This window comes from Planococcus citri, chromosome 3 (assembly GCF_950023065.1).
Source record: "Planococcus citri chromosome 3, ihPlaCitr1.1, whole genome shotgun sequence".
NCBI classification, from domain to species: Eukaryota; Metazoa; Arthropoda; class Insecta; order Hemiptera; family Pseudococcidae; genus Planococcus; species Planococcus citri.
Window position 1 is genome coordinate 73,471,816 of NC_088679.1, and position 20,725 is coordinate 73,492,540.

At 36.4% G+C, this 20,725-nt stretch overlaps 1 protein-coding gene across 1 annotated transcript in view; it reads right to left on the reverse strand.

Moving 5' to 3' along the window:
• The window catches only part of side-VI (sidestep VI), a 464,426-nt gene that overhangs the window by 333,753 nt on the left and 109,948 nt on the right, over positions 1–20,725 (reverse strand). The window contains exon 2 of the mRNA XM_065354946.1: positions 17,963–18,092. Coding sequence (XP_065211018.1) covers positions 17,963–18,092 — 130 coding nt within the window. The remainder of the gene's footprint in view (positions 1–17,962; positions 18,093–20,725) is intronic.

The window sequence follows — 20,725 nt, forward strand, 5'->3', positions numbered from 1 at the left end:
ACAAAACTGAAAAAATTCAAGATTGCACCTCGGCTTGTTCACGTTTTTTTTTTGTTCATCGACTTGCCCAAAAACAAATTTTGAGTAGGTAGTTGATTTTTTTTACAGACGATTCCCGGAACTCCCTGAATAGTACTAAAAATTTATGTGATTTCGTTTTTTAAAAAATTAAAACAAAACGTATTTAAATTCTTCTATTTATACATAATACGTACTTATTAGAGGCATAAATAAATAAATTCCTTTATTGACTTTACGTACAAAAACATTACATATGATACAGTTGTTTATTTAATATTTACTAGTAAGTCAGGCCCAAATCTTGAGCAAAGGATTCCTTTAGCCGGGCCCATTCAGCCCGGTCAATCGCTATTCTGCAGTAGTGATTTGTCTTCAGGAATTTGACAATGTCATCCGACCACCTCGCCCTCTGTGCTCCTCGTCTTCTCCCCCCTTCAGGTACCCAGTTTAGAATTTTGTTTCCCCACCTACCGTCCTTCGCCCTCACAATATGTCCTGCCCACTCCCATTTTTTCCTTCTAATTTCGTGGGTTAACACCCTATTACTCTTGGCTGTTTGTCTGAGGCTTGACATTCTGATTTTTTGCTTCCTTGAAACCCCCAACATTGAGCAAATCATGGCGTTTTGGGTAACATTTATTTTTTTCTTGAGATTGCTGCTGAGGGTCCAAGTTTGAGCTCCATAAGAAATCACTGGGAAGACACATGCATTAATTATATCTGCTTTTAGTTTATTTGAATAACTTCCTTTTAGGATAAATTTTAAAGACCAGAATTTTCTCCACCCCATCAAAATTCGGTTATTAACTTCTTTTACCATTTTGTTCTCGAATGAAATAATTTGACCCAAGTATTTAGTTTCCGTAACATTTTCAAAGTGTTCACCGTTGATATTAATTTCATTCCCTTCTGAACTTTTGGATAGGATCTTAGTTTTGGAGGCATTCATTTTTAGACCTGCTTCTTGACATGCCATTTGCTATTCCGAGATCATTTTTAAGAGCTCACCCAGGCTTCCGGCCACCAGGACTACATCATCAGCAAACCTCAAGTTATTTAAATTTTGCCCCCAAATTTTGATACCCTTATCCTCCCATTTTAATCCTTTAAAAATTTCTTCCAGAGCTGCACAAAAGATGGTTGGCGACAGAGGGTCTCCTTGTTTTACCCCTTTTTGTATGCTGAAGGGCTCCCCTTTAATTTCGGTAGTGATGCTAGCCTCTAGTCCCGTGTACATATTTCGAATCAGGGTTATATAATCCCCTGGTACCCCCTGGTTCCTCAAGGCTTTCAGCATAAAGTTATGATTAAGGGAGTCAAAGGCCTTTTGGAAATCAATGAAGGCGAGGTGGAGGGAGACTTGGAATTCACTGGCTTTTTCCATCAGCTGATTAACTGTGAAGAGGTGGTCAGTCGTTGAGAACCCCCTCCTGAAGCCTGCCTGATCTGGGGTTTGCTGAACTTCCAAGAAACCCCTTATTCTGCGTTCAATGACCTTTGAGAAAATTTTTGATAAGGTAGAGCTTAAACTAATTGGTCTATAGTTATCTAATTTATGTTTATCCCCGGATATCTTCTCGATATCGTGAAAGTCGTGCGTTGCTGCGTTCAATTGTGTCTAGTCATATTAGAGGCATAGTAGGTTACCATTTTTCTTTCACTTTTTTTTTTTTTTTTTTTTGTTAGTGTTTATTTACAATTTACCAAGCCAATACACCATGCCTTAGGCTTATAAGTGTATTCGCTTTATTACGACTAAACGATTTGTACATAGTATCGACAACAGCTCTCCCATGCCCATGTCCTTAATCGTGGCCCAGCCCTGGATGCTGCCTGCATATTGTTTCAATTACAGTCGGCACTGTGGAGGATTTTGTTTCCATGCTTGTTCAGCTGCCCACAGGTTCCTTACTGTTTGACGCAGGTACATTCTGTAAATGGGATCATAGACGACATCTGGTAGGGCTTGTTGGGGTTATGTTTATTAGTCTTGATACTGACTGCGGCGACAGGCAAGTATTACATGTTCAACGCTCTCTGGTTCCTGACCAGTAAAAAAGCAAGTCTGAAGAACACAATAAGGCGACAGTCTCCAACTCCAATCATTTACAAACCATCAGCTAATTGCTGATTGCAAAATAGTTTTTGCGTTTGCTTTCACCGTATTGCGGTTGATGCTTCTAAAATTTTGTTTAAGAATTATCAATTTAAAAAAATCTGAATTTAAACTATGTATTTACCTTTTTTCTCATTCTATTAATGAAAAGTCTCGTTTATCCTTCCGGTATATTCACGTGATTTTTTTTTACAATAGGTATCAGTTACCAAAACTGTACCTAACATTTGGTCAGTACTTTGACGAAAAATCTAGTTTCATCTCCGTAGCAATGAGTATCAGGACAGCACAATACATTCAGTTGACACGAATAGTTATGCTGTCATGATTAAATTTTAATAGTTCAACAATTCGTGATCTGCTATTCGCTTATTGGCGCGTCGCACAAAAACTATAAAAATAGGTATACGTTCCCATCTCTGTCTTATTCCTATTTTTCTTTTCTCATGCTCTTTTTTCCTCGGTTACCTTCCTCATAGAATCTCGCCAATATTTTATGCAGAATTCCCCACAAAATTTTATATTTCTTCCAAACCTATTCCACATTGTACAGCAAAATATGACGTCGTCGTGAACAATTTGAAATTGGCGAAAAAGGCCAATTATACTTCCTCCTGGCGCAGAACCCGCTCAACATTTTATTACAGGTGAAGAAGAAAATGATGTCTCTCACATTTTGAGCAATCAAAGCAGATATAGAAAGGGTCCATTTCAATTTTCTTTGGTACAGAACCCACTTAAACATTCTTCATAATGAGTAGGAAAAGAAAAAGAAAATGATTTTTCATCAATCTTGGAAAAGCAAGCTGGATGAAAAAGACTATAACAATTTCCTGGGTAGAAGAGCCCAAAAACTGATGATATTGATTACAATAGACTCCCGATTATCCGACCTCCGAATAAACGACATCTCGATTACCCGTCCAAAAAAATGCATCCCACATCTTCCAATTAACCGACCAAAAAAAAGGTTAGATGATGTTTTATTATCCGACTATACTTAATGCTGAATTTTTGATCAAATCGGTATCATACTTGGGGAAATTGATACTTTTCATAAATTTCTGCTAATTTTTACAGTGAAGTTAGCAATTTTTAGTCATTTTCAATTATTTGAATGTTTTTTACGTGTACATATAATATAACCACTACATATGATATATGTATGAATTAACGACAGCCCGACCTCTTTACGCTCATGGAAGAGGAGAAACGGGCGATATACTGAGAAGACTTTTACTTATTTCTTCCGTACGAACGTTGGAGAAAATTCAACTCTTCAAGGAGAAGCATGTTAATTAAAACAGTTTGTAATCTTTTTGAGAACTTGGAAAAAATCGTTGAATTGCTATAATCATGCCTGACTTTCAGAATCGGAGTTCTTGATAAGAAAGACTTGTATTTTTTCCTGGCACAGAACCCACTTCAATTCAACATTTCTTTACAGGTTTCAAAATGAAAAAAATCACACATCTTGTAAAATAAAGCAAGGAGGAAGAGATAATTCCTAATTCTTGCTGGCGCAGAACTCACTTGAATTTCACTTGTGGATTAGCAAAGAGGGGAAAATATTTTTTCAACTTCATTCATGAAAAGTGATCTTCGCGAAAAGACGATTTGTATTTTCCTCCTGGCGCAGAACCCGCTGAACGTTTTTTTTACAGGTTGGAAAACGAAATAAAAAATTCACACATCTTGAAAAATCAAACAAGGTGGAAGAAATTGCTCTCAATTCCTTCCAGCGTAGAACCCACCGAACATTCATGTAAGTAGGTTCAAATTGGAAAGAAAAAAATGATTTTTTTATTAATCTTGAAAAAGTAAACTGGATGAAAAAGACCACCAACAGTTCCTCCTGGCGCAGATCCCATTCAACATTTATTTCTGGATTGGCAAATGAAAACACATTATGCTCAAGAGTTGTGAAAAAGCCAAATAAACAAGAATGACGGCATTTTTGATCATTGGAATCTAATTTGGAAGGCCAAAATCGGTAAAACAATATTTTCATTTTTTTTTTATAATGTTCATATCTATGCTAATACTACAGTTCTGGAAATTTCAGAAGTTTATAGAAGGTCTGGCGAGAACCACACAGCGATAGTATATCGACCAAGTCATCAACGATTGGGATTCTTTTCAGCCCTCGAGTCGAAAATCATGGGGCAGTTGGTCGGCGCTTTGACAACTAAAGAACTGAAATATTATCGCGTTTTTTTTTAGTTTTGGTATTTGACCCAAAAAGCGAAGAGAAACAGCCATTCAGCCAAAAACTAGCTTAAAAAGTTGAAAAATGATATCTTTGTCGAGTACCTAATTGTTGAAAAGAAAAGTCTGAAAAAATTATACTGCAAATACAATTTTTTCTACTGGGCTTATTTTTTTGGTAGATTTCTTTTTAAAAATTCCGAAGATTTCAAAAAAACATATTTTTTATCCAAAAGGTCAAAATTAGGTACGTAAACTGATCAATTTCTATCAACTGTACACCTTACTCAGAAAAAAACTAACGAAATTCATAGAATATAACGTTAACACTATTCTTAGGTACTTAAAGTTAATGAGTGGTAAGTTTTTTTTTTTATCAAACTCTTGGTAATGCGATTACGCAGATAGTTAGGTTGAAAATTTGTTTCCAGGAAATAATTCAGAACATTTTGGACTATACAGTCTTTGCATGATTACCTATTGGTTTATTTGCTTCAATTTTGATGTTGGCCCATTTTTTAAATAGTCACTTGCTCATTTCAATCAATAAAATATATGTTATTGGAGGCATAAGAAAGTGTCTTGAAATTTTTAAAACATCTACATTTGAAATGTCGACGAAAAATTATCGGATACCTTATCAAATATTATATGCCAGGTGATTTTGAAAACTTTGAAAAAAAAAACATGATCCAACACTTGAGTAGACATTTCAATGTCTGATTTTTTGAGAACCTGGAAAAAATCATCAAATTTCTCTAGAATCATGTCTAACCCTCAAAATCAAAGTTCCAGAAATTATGTCATACTTCTGATTATAAAACGTTCTTCGATGGGGAGACTTTCGGACCCTCATTTCAAGCAATTAGCTCCTGCAGTTTTCATCATCGTATTGACAATTTGACCATACTCTGTTACCATCAAGACCAGCTTCAGAGTCCCACCTCTCGTATCATTCAACACCGAGAACCTTATGAATGCGTAGGATGTATGTGATATGGGATCAAATACACCAGCAATACATACATACGAACCGCGAGCAAATAATTTGAATTTATTTCGCTCCAAAATGCGTAGGCCCATATAGTGGTTTTAGTTTAGGACATCTACGAATAGGTACCTATGTACACAAAAGTATACTACGAAACATTCTACACACAAATACACCTAGATATATTACCCGTACATTCGCACATTACGTAATGGTGGCTACGAGAAGCATATTTTAAGAGGGTTTTATATAGATATACGTATGTAGTAGACGAGAATATGAACGTGGAGCTGTGTGAAAGTATGTGAGAGAGAGAGAGAGAAATGGCGAGAATAAGGGGGTAACTCTCGCGAGCATTCAACGCCACTTAATACATTACCTATGTTGCCAACTTGCCACGTGTGTAATGGGCTTATGTGACAGGTATTTCTCTACCCTACTACTCGTATATACGAACGTATCGGGTTTAAAAAGGCGTGCGTGGTTATTAATTACATAATAAATGTTTATTAAAAGGGGTTTAGTAGCATTATAGAGTGTATTAATGATACTTGTCGCTGAATTGCATTTTATTATTTATCGGGTATTGGTAAGTACCTAAGAGAGAACTATATCGGTAGTGGTGGAAAATTACCTGCGTGGAAAGAATTATAAATATTTTTACAATGCTTTTGGATTAATCGAAATTCAAACAGAAGCGTCGCACAAAATTCTATAGACAATCACCGCTATAATCATTCACGTACACAAGGAACCACTCAAGTAAAGTAATTTTTTCAATTGATTTTTCGTTCCATTTTTAAAAATAAAAAAACCACAAATTAAGACATCTTAAAGATATTTGTAATATTTTTGTTCTGAAAAGATCAAGCTTCTCGAATTGCCAAAAAACAATTTTACTAATGTGTATTTGCTTTGTATCGCGTTGGTGAAAACTAGATTTCGATCTCGACTTCATCTTTCCATGCTTTTCTCCTAAAACTCTACCAATTGCTCTTGTCAGCAAATAGCACATCATTTTAGGCTCAGCATAAGTAGTTCTTGACCAATTTATTCGCTTGTAAGTAGGTACCAACAATATAGTTCAAAAATTCATTTTTTCACTTTCTACTGATTCGTCTTACTATACGATTGATTTTTCGGAGATTATTTCCAGAAACAATTTCTTAATAAACGAACAAAAAAAAACACTCGAGTAATAAAAGAAAAAAGAGTTCCTCCGAAAAGAATATTGGGGCACGTTCTCGTCACTGCATTGGTCAGGAACATTAAATGAAGTAAGTAAATTTTTTTCAGTTTTTATGCATCGATCTGTGTCTCCGACATCGAGACCATCGACAATCGTAAGTATCAATTTCACCAACTCGATCAAATTTTAATGAAATTCATTCTCAGGCGCGTTTATTTTCGAAACAAAACACTCGTTCGAGTTTCTTTTCCAAGTGGATTCTCGAAAGCGTGTCGAATACATTTAAAAATTTACCAAAATTCTCGTCTGCACATACTATAGTACTCGTAAGACGCACACGTGCACGAAGAAGACAAATAAACCTTTAGAACTAATCGTAATATTGACACGAGAATTTGGCGAGAAATTTCACGCGATTCGACTCGCAGAATACAATGTACTCGTATGATCGAACCGATACTTACTCGTCCAAACTACATACAGGTGCCCAAGACATTACATTTACGCCAATGTCTCGCATGAGTTCAGTATCTAGTCAACATTTATTGTACTTGTAGAATGTAGAGTAAAATATTCATGGAAAATTTTTGGTATAAGCGAATAGAAGATCAAATTTTTAACTCATTCCTTCATCCTTCTTGATCAGAAATTTCCAATAGGTAACTTACTGAACACCTGAAAATGAAAAAGTTCACGAAGGAAAAAATCGTGTTAAGTTACTAGTACCTACCTTCTTATTACCGTACTTTTTAAGTTACTAGTACCTACCTTCTTATTACCGTACTTTTTGGAGTGGATCGCGTTAACAAAGAAAGTCAGAGGATTTTGAGCAAATTCTGTGGACTTTTTCATTTTTAGTTGAAAGTCACTCAGAAAATTTTTTAGCTTTGGAAGTGCCTTTCTGGGTATAAGATTATGGGTCCTTAAAGAGGAGACATTTTCAAAAAAAAAATCGCGGTTTTTTCGCTCTAGCTCCTACCCAACCTGTTTAAAGAAAAATGACCCTATTCGAAAAGATGCTATTTAAGATTCTGCGCTGACCTAGATCATTGCAATTAAAATCCAACTGAAGTCCGATTTTAGGGTAAAGGGTTCTACTGAGTTGTTGAAAGTTTTCAAATCGCTTATTTTTGGGTAAATGCTATTGTTGGTGTTTGAATTTTATTCTCAAAAAATATTGTATTACCTAATTGTATTAAAAATTGGAAAAATATCAGTTCTGAAGCTGGGGAAAAATTTTGAAATGCAATGGTGACAATTTTTTGGTCTCTGTTGCTTATTCAAAAAATTGATAAAATTGACAAATTTGTTCACATTTTTTAAATTAGCAGGTAATGATTAAAAATTTGGCACCACTTTTTCCAAAATATTTCTCTGATACGTATCAAAAATAATATATTTCGATGTTTTGGCTTAATTAATGCGAAGTACGAGTACCTATTTGAGAACAAAAAATTCTCACAACACAGATTTAACAAAAAATAGGCACTTAAGCGATTTTCAAAATATTCAATTTCTCAGTAGAACTCTTAAAAATTGGTCTCGGATTTCGATAGCACTCACCATTATAGGTCAACACTGAATTTCAAATATTATTTTTTGGAACAGGGACGTTTTTTCCCAAATTAGTTTGGGTATAAAAGCTAGAGCGAAAAAGTCATGTTTTTTTAGAAAACGTCGCATCTTTCAGGACTCATATCTCCCCAGGCAAAGGCATTTCCTGAGCTGAAAATTATTTTGAGCGACATTCATCAGCAATTCCTTCATAAAAAAAAGAATAGGTACACACTTTCATCGCAACCATTTTGACCAAATTTTCAAAATTCACTCAATTTTTTTTCTCATTTTGATGAAAGTTTGCAAAACTCGTGACCAAAAAACTAAATCCGGACAATTTTATTGAAATAGGTAAGTCACACAAATTAAGAAGCTTTAATTTTTCCTGAACGGAATTTTTAATGGTTCAAAAGACGTGCCATCAAACTGATGATGAATGTAGCTAATTTCCTTCATCCACCCCACATCGGCCAAACCAGGTATGGATTTTTTGAATTTGTTTGTTCAGAAACTCAAATTGCATATTTTTTCTGAGACGACCGAAATATTCCATTGATGACACTATGCCCTAAGAAATCAAACGACTGCTCATCCGAACGTAAGTTTTATGTTTATAAGACAACATTTCAAAAAGAGTAAGTTGTTACTTAAAATTCTACGAAGAACTCCTTTTGTTTTTACACTTCTGCCGTTTATACCTGTTTTCGATGAAATGAGGGGACGGGGGTTACCCTAAAGCAACGTGGGCGTCCATTTACGAGTTCAATTTCATCAACCACCACCTGTAAGTAGGTACCTTACATGTGAAAAACTAAAAAAAAAAAAAAGGGAACCAGTTTAATTTTTACTTGGGAAAGTTTTTTTTTTTGGTAGGATGAGGCTTTCATCCAAAATGATACGTTTTTTCGAAATCATGAACGATGTTCTCGTGGTGATGAATGAAAAAACAACTCATCTCTGTTTTCGCACAATATTTGTATATAATGTTGCAGTTGGAGAACTTTTTTTGGTCAAAATTTTAAAAAATTATCTATTACTGAACACGTGGCACCATTTTCCACCGCTTATATTTTTCAACCCATTTTTCAGAGATATTTAGTAGGTACATTCCAGATAGACAATTGTAAACAATAAAAATCGGTCAAAGTAGAAATTCACCCACACTTGGCATGAGTTGGTGAAAACAACTGTATGTCTCTACCGATCGTCGTCAGAACTTGAAGGGAATGTGGAGGTACTCGAGTGAAATCGTTACTTTAATGAGTTCAACTTTTGCAGGTACGGGATTTTTGAAATATCAAATATCATTTTTTAAAATTTCTATCCCAAAAGTAATGCGAAAATTGATGTTTTCTACACCAGGAAGAAAACTCGAATTATGTACTCGTACTTGGATCGCTAACCTCATCCAATAAATTAATGATCAACTACTTGAGTTTTTAAAAAATGTTCATCTTTGAAATTTTTCAAAAAAAAAATGAACTTGCCCAATGCCCATCTCTTGTTTGCAACCAAATTCAAAATTAAGTGCCCATTTTGCTCATTCTAGCTACAAAATGAGCTTTAATCAAATAGCTATAAGCAGCAAAAAATTAATATTTTTGATTAATAATGAAGAAATTGAGAACGTCACTGAATTCAAATATTTAGGAACTGTTTCAAATGAGGATGGAAGAGACCTAAAAACAGGCCTTCAACAACCTCGGATAGATTTCATGGCATGCATTTTTAAAACAAAAATGGAATTTCCAAAAAGTTACTTCAGGCTTGAAATCGACTTAGACTACCTCCAGTTGGCTCGACTAGTCGAAATTGAAGAGCAGAATACATTTCGGGTTTGTAACTTCACTTGAAAAAATGTTGTGGAAATTTCAAGTTTCGAAAATCACCTAGAGGCTCTAGAACTGCTCGAAATCATATGAAACCATTTCCAATTGACTTATAGTCGGGGGGCCCGCATAAGGATCACCTGCACCTCCCTGCCGATTCTCCGGGACAACTTTTTTCTTAAAGGGGAAGTCCTAAGGAACATTTCTAGCCCTTGTCCTCAAAAAAAGTGGCCCTACTTACAAAATGGCGGCCATTTTGATTGACAGGTCAGCCGAAATCGAGGATTTTGCGTTCCAACATACTCTCTGAATTTGAAACAGTGAAATTTCACTGCTTAGCAGTCACGACATTTTGGCTTCTTAAAAGCAGTAGTTTTTTACTGCAAAACAGTAAAAAATTTACTGAATTGATCAGTAAAAATGATTTTTAGTGACCAATTCAGTATTGATTTTTCACTGTTTTGCAGTAAAAAACTACTGCTTTTAAGAAGCCAAAATGTCGTGACTGCTAAGCAGTGAAATTTCACTGTTTCAAATTTAGAGAGTAGGACTTACACGGAATTTTTTAAACTGTACAAAGGTAGATCGAAAGAGCAGGCAAAAATTCATCACCTGTCAAAATTTCAAGTTTTAAAGTGCCTTTTTCGATTTTTGGTGAATTTTTAAAAATCAAATTTTGGCCAAAATGGGAGAAAAAATCAAAATTTTACCAAATTGACCTAGAATAAGCTGAAATTTGGGATTTATTCTATTTTCGACCTGGGACCTGTCAAATCGATTGGAAACTGTTTCAAACGGTTTTGAGCAGTTCTGGAGCCTCCAGCAGATTTTTGAAACTCGAAATTCTCACAAAATTTCATCAAATGGAGTTGGAAAGCCGAAATTCATTCTGCACTCGTGTGGCTGCACTGATTGCACAGTATTTACGAATGTTTAGTTTGAAATTGAAAAAAAAAATTCTACGCAAAATTCATCTCTAGGACCTTCACCTGCATACAAAGTTGAAAATCAGTCGGATCAAAACTCATAAAATTACCTTCGTTTACCCCTCAAATAATATACTGTAGTTGGAGGCTCCAGCTCCCTAGGGTGAGATGAAATCACTTATATGTGCTGTAAAATCATACTTTATCTATTAATACAAGTCAAACAAGCGAGGTCTGGGGGACCTTCCTAAAGGGTTTCCCTGATTTGGATAAAAAAATCCTTCATTTTTTCGGGAATTTTTTGTAGGTAGTGTAACAAAGTGATAGAATTTTTTTCAGAAAACAATTAGGTACCTACAAGATATTAGATAAATTGATTTTGGAGAGGGGAACAAAAAATTTTAGTTGTTTGCCAGTACTTAATAAACAGAATGAGGAGGGCTGATGCTGATTGCAAGATAAATAGTTTTTGCGTTTGTTTTTTTTCAAGGTATACCTACCTACCTACGAGTACTTTCATTAATTAGTAGGAGATGCAATTTTATCGATATCATCAAAATATCGACTGTTTCATATAATTTATTCAATTACGAGTAAATCAAAATATTGCAATTTGTTTCAAAGAAAAGTAATGGGAATTTGTAATTGCAAATTTTTCGTGAAACAGAAGGGGTTTGGGAAAATTTTTGTCTGGACATAAATTAACGAAGATTAAATTTCCTATCGATGGTATATCTTTTTCCAGTTTCGTACAGAAATATGTAGAGATTTTTACATTCTTTTTACGGACAGATTTTCTTGTATGATGACTTTAAAAAATTTTGAGCAATTGCAATTCAAAGTTGAATAATTCTTACCCACGCGCAGCCTTCAGCTATTCGCTGATTGCATGATAGTTTTTGCATTTTTGCTTTCACGATATAGGTTGATGGTTTCATTGGTTTAAGTTTTCTTTTTAAGATCAACTTGAAGTTGATTTCTCATTTCTTGATCTTTTTCAAACTTTATGAAGTAGAATGTACCTACTAACTACTTTTATTAAAACGAAGTAGAATTTTCTTCAACTGAATAAAATCATTCGTAGGTAACTGCCTACGTGAAAATTTTTTAGACATGGTGATTTTAATGCTCCGCGAGGGCACAGGTTGTTGTCGCTAGAGGTAGTCTCTAGGTAGTAGCTCGGATCATCAAGAGGAGCCAGTCCCCCAGGACAGATGAGAAGGCGAAGACAACACCAGGGGTATTCTGCGCGTCCACGTCGTGCGGATAGTGTTGGCCTGAGAATATTCTCAATGCGCATAATCTGAGAATATTCGCGAATATTCGCGAATATTCTCAAATGCTTGGAGAATATTCTCTCAAAAAAATAAAAATCATGACTTTTTTCAAAAAAATTGAAGATTTTTCTACAATTTACAAGTTTTAAATCAACTTTTCTTTATAAATTTCCAATTTTCCTCAATAATTTGAAACCTTTTCAATGGAAATTTGGAAAGTTTCCGATTATCTCTAAACTAAGCAATAATGTTCTAATTTTTTGAAAAGAATCTGCGGAATTTGCGCAAGAATATGCGCATATTCTTGCGCATGCGCAAGCAAAAAAAGAATATTCGCGAATTTGCCCAACACTACGTGCGGAGTGGTAACATGTTGCTGTTCGATGGACTCGGAATCGATAAACATGGCTAAAGCAGAATTCTCCAGTTGGTGGAACGACGGAGAGGAGTGGCAAGTCGAAGGCCAAGCCTCTACTTAAATACGGATTATGATCAAGAATGCATAAGATCTGCAGAACACCAACAACTCACTCGTTCCAGCCCCAGGGAAGTGTAAGAGCTTCAGAGTGAGTAGGCGAATACCAGCGCCTAAAAACTGGCAAATTCGGCTAAGGGAGTAAACCCCAACAGAAAATCATGGTGGAAGGCAACGGGAAACCAACACCATTATATTTCCCTAGAATTATATGGACATCAATTTAGCAACGGCCCTAAGTCTCCGTCAGGCTGATCCTCATCCGCCAAGGCAGCCGGATAGGGTGCTAAGAATACGCGGAGTCAAAACAAGGCGGAACAACATCAACGTCGCAACCTGGAATGTATGCACTTTGTATAAAATTGGACAACTTGCTAACGTAATTAAAGAAGCCAGGAGGTTGCAAATCGACGTGTTAGGAATAAGTGAGACCCGATGGACTGGAAATGGTAGAAACCGGGTAGATGAAGAATATGAAATGATCTACGCTGGAAAAGACACACACGAACAAGGTGTGGGTATATTAATACATACCAGAATCAGCGATAAAATCAGTGCCATAATTCCAAAATCAGAGAGGATACTACTCGTGAGATTGGAGGTTAAGCCAAAACCGATTGTGATAATTCAAGTGTATGCGCCAACAGCAGAAAGCAGTACAACCGAAATCAACAACTTCTACAACGACCTAGAAGAAGTGATGAGCTGCTCAAAAAACAATGATGTTGTGTTTTTGATGGGAGACTTCAATGCCAAAGTTGGGAAGGATCATGGCAGCCAAGTTGCAGGGAGATACACACTTGGAGAGCAGAATGAAAGAGGTGAAATGCTCGTAGAGTTTGCAGAAAGACACGATCTAATAATATGCAATACCTGGTTCAAGCAACATGCAAGAAGATTATACACGTGGGTCAGTCCTGGAGATCGAGCCAGAAACCAGATAGACTACATACTTGTAAAAGGAAGATTCAAGAACACAGTGAAGAACTGCCACACATATCCTGGTGCTGACTGCAACTCTGACCATAAACTATTGGCTGCAAAATGCCAGCTAGTCTTGAAGAGCCAGAAGAAGAGCCAAAAACGATACCGACAACTTGACATTGCAAAAATCAAATCAAAAGAAGTACAAAAGAAATTCCAAGAAGAACTGGAAAAGCAAAAGGAAGACAAGTTGGAAGAAGAACAAGGTATCGAGGAGAAGTGGCAAACATGGAAGCGAAAAGTTAAAATAGCAGCAGAAAAGTCTATTCCATTCAAAGGAAGAAGAAAACACAAACCATGGATGACTCAAGAGATACTGGATCTGATGGAAGAACGAAGAAAAGAAAACAGACCAAGTAACGAATACACAGTGATAAATAATCAGATCATGGGAATGTGCAGAATGGCCAAAAACAAGTGGTATGAGGAGAAGTGCCAAGAAATAGAAGAGCTGGAGAAAAGGCACAACTCTAGAGAAATGCATACCAAAGTGAAGCAGATGATGGCCGCCCACAAGAAAAGGAGAAGCGGAATAGCATATATGCGAGGAAAAGACGGAAAATACTGTGTCAACAATCAAGAAACTGAAGAGGTCTGGATCAGCTACATACAAGAATTGTATGGAGATGATACACGTCCGGCTCAAATTGAAGTTTCATCCACAGAAGAGGCACCACGAATTGAAATGTGGGAGCTGAGGAATGCGGTGAAGCGAGCCAGAAACCACAAAGCAGTGGGGGAAGATCTCATACCAGCAGACTTGATTAAACATCTAACACCAGAGTATGAAAAAGAGCTGCTGAAGATAATAAACAAAATATATGATGAAGGCACGCTACCTAAGGACTTCAAAGCAGTAAACTTCGTACCAATACCAAAAAAGAACAACTCGCAAAAATGCTCTGAATATAGAACTATTGCACTGATGAGCCACTCACTGAAGCTACTACTCTCCATCATAAATGCCAGAATTGAAAAGAAGATAGATGAAAATCTAAGTGAAACACAATATGGCTTTGTAGCGAAAAAAGGGACGAGAGATGCAATTGCCCTGCTGAAAGTGATCATTCAAAGAGCACTGAATGCAAATAGGGAAATTATTGCTTGCTTCGTCGATTATGAAAAAGCATTTGATCGTGTCAACCATGAGAAGATGTTGGAGATCCTGAAAAAATACAATGTCGATGACAAAGACCTGCAAATAATCAAGAACCTGTACTGGGAGCAAAGCGCTAACATCAAGATTGGAACTGGGTACTCAGAGAACGGATGTGGAATAAAGAGAGGTGTGAGGCAAGGATGCCCCCTCTCACCCAGATTGTTTAATGTGTATGCAGAAGAAATAATGAGGGAAGCGCGAATCGAACGAATGGGATTCAAGATCAACACGCAAGAGAATAAACGAAATAAGCTATGCAGATGACAAAGTGATCCTTGCTGGGACAGAAACAGAGATGCAGAAAATGATCGACCGAATTAACAGTGCAGGATTAAAATACGGAATGAAAATAAATGCAGGCAAGACCAAGGTGATGAGATTTACAAAAGGAGATGATAAAGTGGTCAAAATCAACATCGGATCACAAGAAATTGAAAATGTAAACCAATTCAGATACCTTGGAGCGCTGATAGACAATGATGGCAGAGATACAAAGGTCAGTCAACATATAAGTTTCCCTCGTTCAGAAAATTAGGAAGGGAAACACCTAGGAACTTGAAATTTTGGGGCAACACTGCCACAACCTTGACGTACAATACCTGCAAGTTTCATACTGATCGGTTCAGTTTTTCCGATTTTATGGTTGTGTAAAGATGTCAGTGAAAGTTGAACGCGTGTCCGATGTTCGTGTGGCCCAACGGACCACTATAAAATTTTTAAGAGCGGAAAAATGTAGTGCAATAGAGATCTACAGGCGTCTGCTGATCCAATTTAAAGAAAAAACCGTGAGTATTCAAAGTGTACGTAAGTGGTGCCGAGAGTTCGATGGTGGCCGCTCCTCTCTAACCGACCTTCCGAGACCCGGCGCTCCGACTAAAGTGTCTACAGGCAAATTGAAGGTTAAAATCGATAATATAATTCGTGGTAATCGTAATCGGAGCATTGATGATATCGCAGATAAGTGTAATGTGTCGCACGGTACAGTTCATACAATGATAAAGACCAAATTGAGGTACCGAAAAATTTGCGCGCGCTGGATTCCACGAAATCTTACCACAGATAACCGCGCCGTTCGTGTCGCCATTTGCGAAAAAAACCTGCGATTGTGGAAGAAAAGTAAAATCCAGTTCCTAGAAAGACTAGTAACGGGCGATGAAAGCTGGGTTCATCATTATACGCCCAAAAATAAGCGTCAATCGTCGTCATGGAAGCACTTCGGCTCGCCCCGCTGCACCAAGGTGAATCGTTCCATCAGCGCCGGTAAGGTGATGTTGACGCTTTATTTCGATGTTCGAGGCCCACTTCTCATTGAATTTACACCAAAAGGTGAAACCATAAATGCTGCTCATCATGTGGACACTCTCATGCGGTTACACCAACGAATAAAACGAAAAAGACCGGGTTTGCTCTCGAAAAAAGTGCTCTTCCATGAAGACAATGCTCGACCCCACACTGCGGCAATTTCTCAAGGCATGCTAGAGACTTTCGAATGGGAATTGCTTAGCCAACCGCCTTATAGCCCAGATCTTGCCCCATCGGATTACAAAATCTTTGGTTTGTTGAAGAAAGCGATGGCGGGGCTTCAGTTTTCGACGGACGCGGATGTAGAAGCTTGGGTAAGAAATTGGCTGACGGAACTCGGACCCGATGTCTGGCGGAACACTATTGAAGAATTGCCTGTGCGTTGGCAGAAGTGTATCGATATGGGTGGTAGTTATATTGAAATTTAAGTTTAATCTTCGCTCTTTCACGTGGTGTAATTACTTTTTCGATATCTTTTTAAATAAAACCTTTTCTGAACGAGGGAAACTTATATGTTGACTGACCTTTGTAATAAAGAAATTAAATCACGGATTGGAATGGCAAAAACCGCTTTCAACAACCTTGCCAATGTGCTGGGAAATCGAACGATGAGTATAGATCTGAGGAAGAGAATTATGCGATGCTACGTATGGACTGTTCTGAAATATTCCTGCGAAACATGGACCATGAGTGCAGAATGCGAAAACAAAGTATCCGCTTTCGAGATGTGGTGCTATCGAAGGCTACTTCGAATCTCATGGAAGGACTTCATTACCAACAAGGAAGTATTAGCAAGAATAGGAGAGGAGCGGAAAGTCGTAGTCGAAGATATCAAAACTAGAAAGCTAAAGTATTTAGCTCATAAAATACGAGAAAACGGTATTTTCATGCTAGCGGTACAGGGGAAAATCCAAGGAAGATCGACGAGAGGGAGGAAACGATCGGAGCTGTTAACAACAAACTCACCAGCCAACTCTCCCTGTAAGACCCTGAAAGAAACGATCAGATACGCTAGATACCGGTTAATATAGATGGACATATACGCTATCTCCCGTAAAGGAGCGCGACTACGACGACGACGACGATTTTAATACAGTTCCCTTTGGGTGAAGCGACCCTAAAAATATGCCAAATTTTATCCCAAGACCGATTACTGTACTGGAGCAAATTTTTTTACACTTTCAAATCAAATACTACAATCAAAAATCTTCCATATGCGCCTGAAACTTCGAAAATCAAAAATCGACGAAATTAGTTTACTTAAAAAAGTTCGTAGAATCCGAAAGTGACCTTGGTTTTTTTTCACAAAACAATACGGATGTCGCAATAAATTTTTGAAGTTGTGCAAAACCAATCATTTTCGCAACTTTGGTCACCTCTCCTGATCACAAAACCATCTGAAATTTAAAAAACTCACTCTGTTTTTTGTTTCAGAGTCTAAAAGCTATCAATTAAGCTCGTTTACAACTCCAACTTTTACCTATTTGCTGTTGCCCAGTGTAATCGAAAAGTGTACTTCAGCAACTGAAATTTTGGCTGGTGATATAGTATGCTCTATCGATCTAGCTTTATTCGGCTCAAAAATTGTTATGAGATTGGATATTTTCCTTGTTGGTACATCTTCAGACTGCTGCAGAAACAATCGCCAAAATATGAGCACTAACCGCATAATCAACTAAAAGTTTAACCACAATGGAAACAGTTGAGGGGGTGGGTGGGTGGGTGGGTAGGTAGGTAAGCTGAATTTTTACGATACGATTACTCACAATTTCCATCTATCAAGTAGATAAAATAAATATGCAGATATCTGGACAGGCCATGATGTACAAATACAAATGTATGTACTCGTATAGCTATGTCCAATTTTCTGATACGTACGAATACCAAACCATCAAAATACTAACAAAAATACCAAATTTTATACCAACCTGTAAATAGGTTTCAGCTCGTTTCTATACCAGACGACCAATATAACAGAATCATTATTCGACTGCGGCTTTATATTGCACGGTAAAGACGCAGTACCATTCAAAACAGCTTTGACTTCAATCGCCGGTCCTGTCATAAACAAACACAACACACCAATAAGAAAACCAGAAAAAAATCAACAAAAAAAATACAAGTAACACAGACATAAAAACAGCTAACGTCAATATTTAAATATGTATAATTTCTCAAAGACGTAATGTAAAATTGGCCTCACAACGATGGCAATGCCAATGGCAATGGCAAATAGCCGTCGTAAAATTTAAGTATGATTAAAAGATACCTATTAACGTTAAACGATGGTAATCAAATATAAATTATGGAATGGCAAAACGATTTCTAATGGCATTAAGAGATTAAAATTAAACTGGATTTCAAATCCAGATGAAAAAAAAAATACCCTTCTTAAAAGAAGAGGTGAGGCGAACCGTAAGGGAAAAAAACCACCATCGCAATACGTGAAATCTTATAACAATGGGATTAAATGAAAGGTAAAACTGCTTGTTCATTATTGCTTTTTCAATATACCTTCTTGCAGTAGTGTTCGTTCGTCTCCACCTCGAGTTCCTTCATACCTCGTGCTTTCGTATAGTACATAGAACTCTTCTAAAGATATTCAGTACGCGTGCAAACTCTTCCCAAGTATTCGTTCGTCCGGCAGAAATCCGGCTCCTGTTTGACTCTAGGTAGAGGTACCTTTAACGAAAGCCAAGAGGAGAAGAGGATCGAAGGTCGATAGCATACTGTATGAAATTCTTATTAAAAATTGTATAGTTTCACTTCTCAGCTGTTCGAAGATAATAAACACTTCGCAAGGAGAAAATTATATAAAGGCTGATTTTCGGCGTATCAACTCGAACACAGGCTCGAGCTTTGACAAAAGGATAACGAAACTTTCAATTAATTAAAAGAGCAATTAAAAAGAAACTTTCTCCCTTATTGGTAGCGTGTTTTGTAAGCGCAAGCGCCCATCAGACGAGCACACGCCATTAAAACGGATTAACGCTGTAGCGATTTTTACTGATTAGAAAATTATTTTCTCAATTTCTTTTTTTCTTCCTCTTTCGCACCCATCTTCCTGCTTTTTGTATTTACTCGCCGAGTCTTTTCATAACGTTGTCATGTCTCGTCGTCTGATTGTGTTACACGATGATGAAGGGGTAGAAAAACAACAAAAAAGTTTAAATAGTAGTTAATCCGAAGAAAAGTTTTTAAATTAAGCGATTCGAAAGATGGAGAAGGTAATGGGGGAGGAGAGAACGCAACCAGGGTTGCATCAAATTTTAGGATTGATGTTGCGAATTATTTTTTTGACAATGAACGAAATTAGAAGACGGGTATGGTGAAAAAATATGATGTAAAAATCACTTTGCATTTTTTTTTCTTTTTCGAATGAGTAAATTAATTTTGGGGAAAAAATGCATGCATGTTTGACTATAAGTAAACACACGATAAATTAATTATGTCGACGATATCGTAGCTTGGCAGTGATAGGATATTAGTGCAATGAGGAAGTATTGTATTGGGGGTGAGTTTTCATAATAATGTTTCTATCAGGAAGATCGATGCCAGAGAGTAAAAATTTGTGAAATTAACACCATAATCAGACTGTGGTAATGATGTGAAACTTGTGATGGAAACTCCACCTACCATCCTGCGATTTCAAGTTCGGGTAACTACCATTGCCTTTGAAAAAGTTTGTATCAAGTAAGTAAGCAGAGATACTTAATACGAATGAGTACCTACGTTGCTCCACATAAGTGATAAGGCTGATGCTGTTGAGGAACCAACATTTTAGCAATGAATGAATCAATTTAAAAACCTAATTTTTCTACTCTTGTTATTAGAATTGTGTATGATGGAGAACTGCACATTAGAAAGAGACGATTTTCAATAACTACATTTGGAAATTTTGACGAAGAATTGTTTAGATCCTTACGAATGGTTTAATAATTCAATTAATTAAAAACAGTCCCCCCACATAAATGAAACCACAATTTTCTGGTTATTTACTTTTTTTTCATTCGTTTTGGCAAAAAAAAAACTTCAAATTTTTAGAATTACCTAAAAAAAAAACATTTTCAATGTCATTTCTTCAAATTTGAAGAAGTAAAAACAATGACGTACATTTTTTCACAGTTTGAGGTTCTTTTATTGCAGCTCATAATGTTGTGACTTTTTCTTGTGGGTAAATTATGCATCCAAACTGATGGGGAAAATTTTCAACCAATCAAAAAAAAAAATTTTAATGAACAATTACCTAAAAAAAATAAACCATAAAGTCAAAAATTCCAATTTCGAATTTCATTTTACGTTTTTTGATTCATTTTCAAAAATTGAAATGGACTATTTTTCACGAAAAGTATGAATTTAATAAAATTGAGTTGGACATCTGAAATTTAGTTCATGATCTATTTATGATCTTCGATGAATCAAATAATGTCAGTTTTTAGCCATTTTGGAGACTCTCGTAGGTAGACTTCTAGATTTTTCAGTTTTGAAAAAAGTTGTCATAGGAAAGGCCAATCTGAAATTCTACATCTTAACGACGCAGGAAAATCCAGAAATATGATGGGGGCTCTGAGACAGCTCGAAATAATAAACGAAGAAGGTATAAAATAAATTTCAGATTTTCATCTCGATCTCATCAAATATTCAGTTCTTCACGAAAATTGTGTTTTTTAATTTTAAGAGGTTCGCCAAAA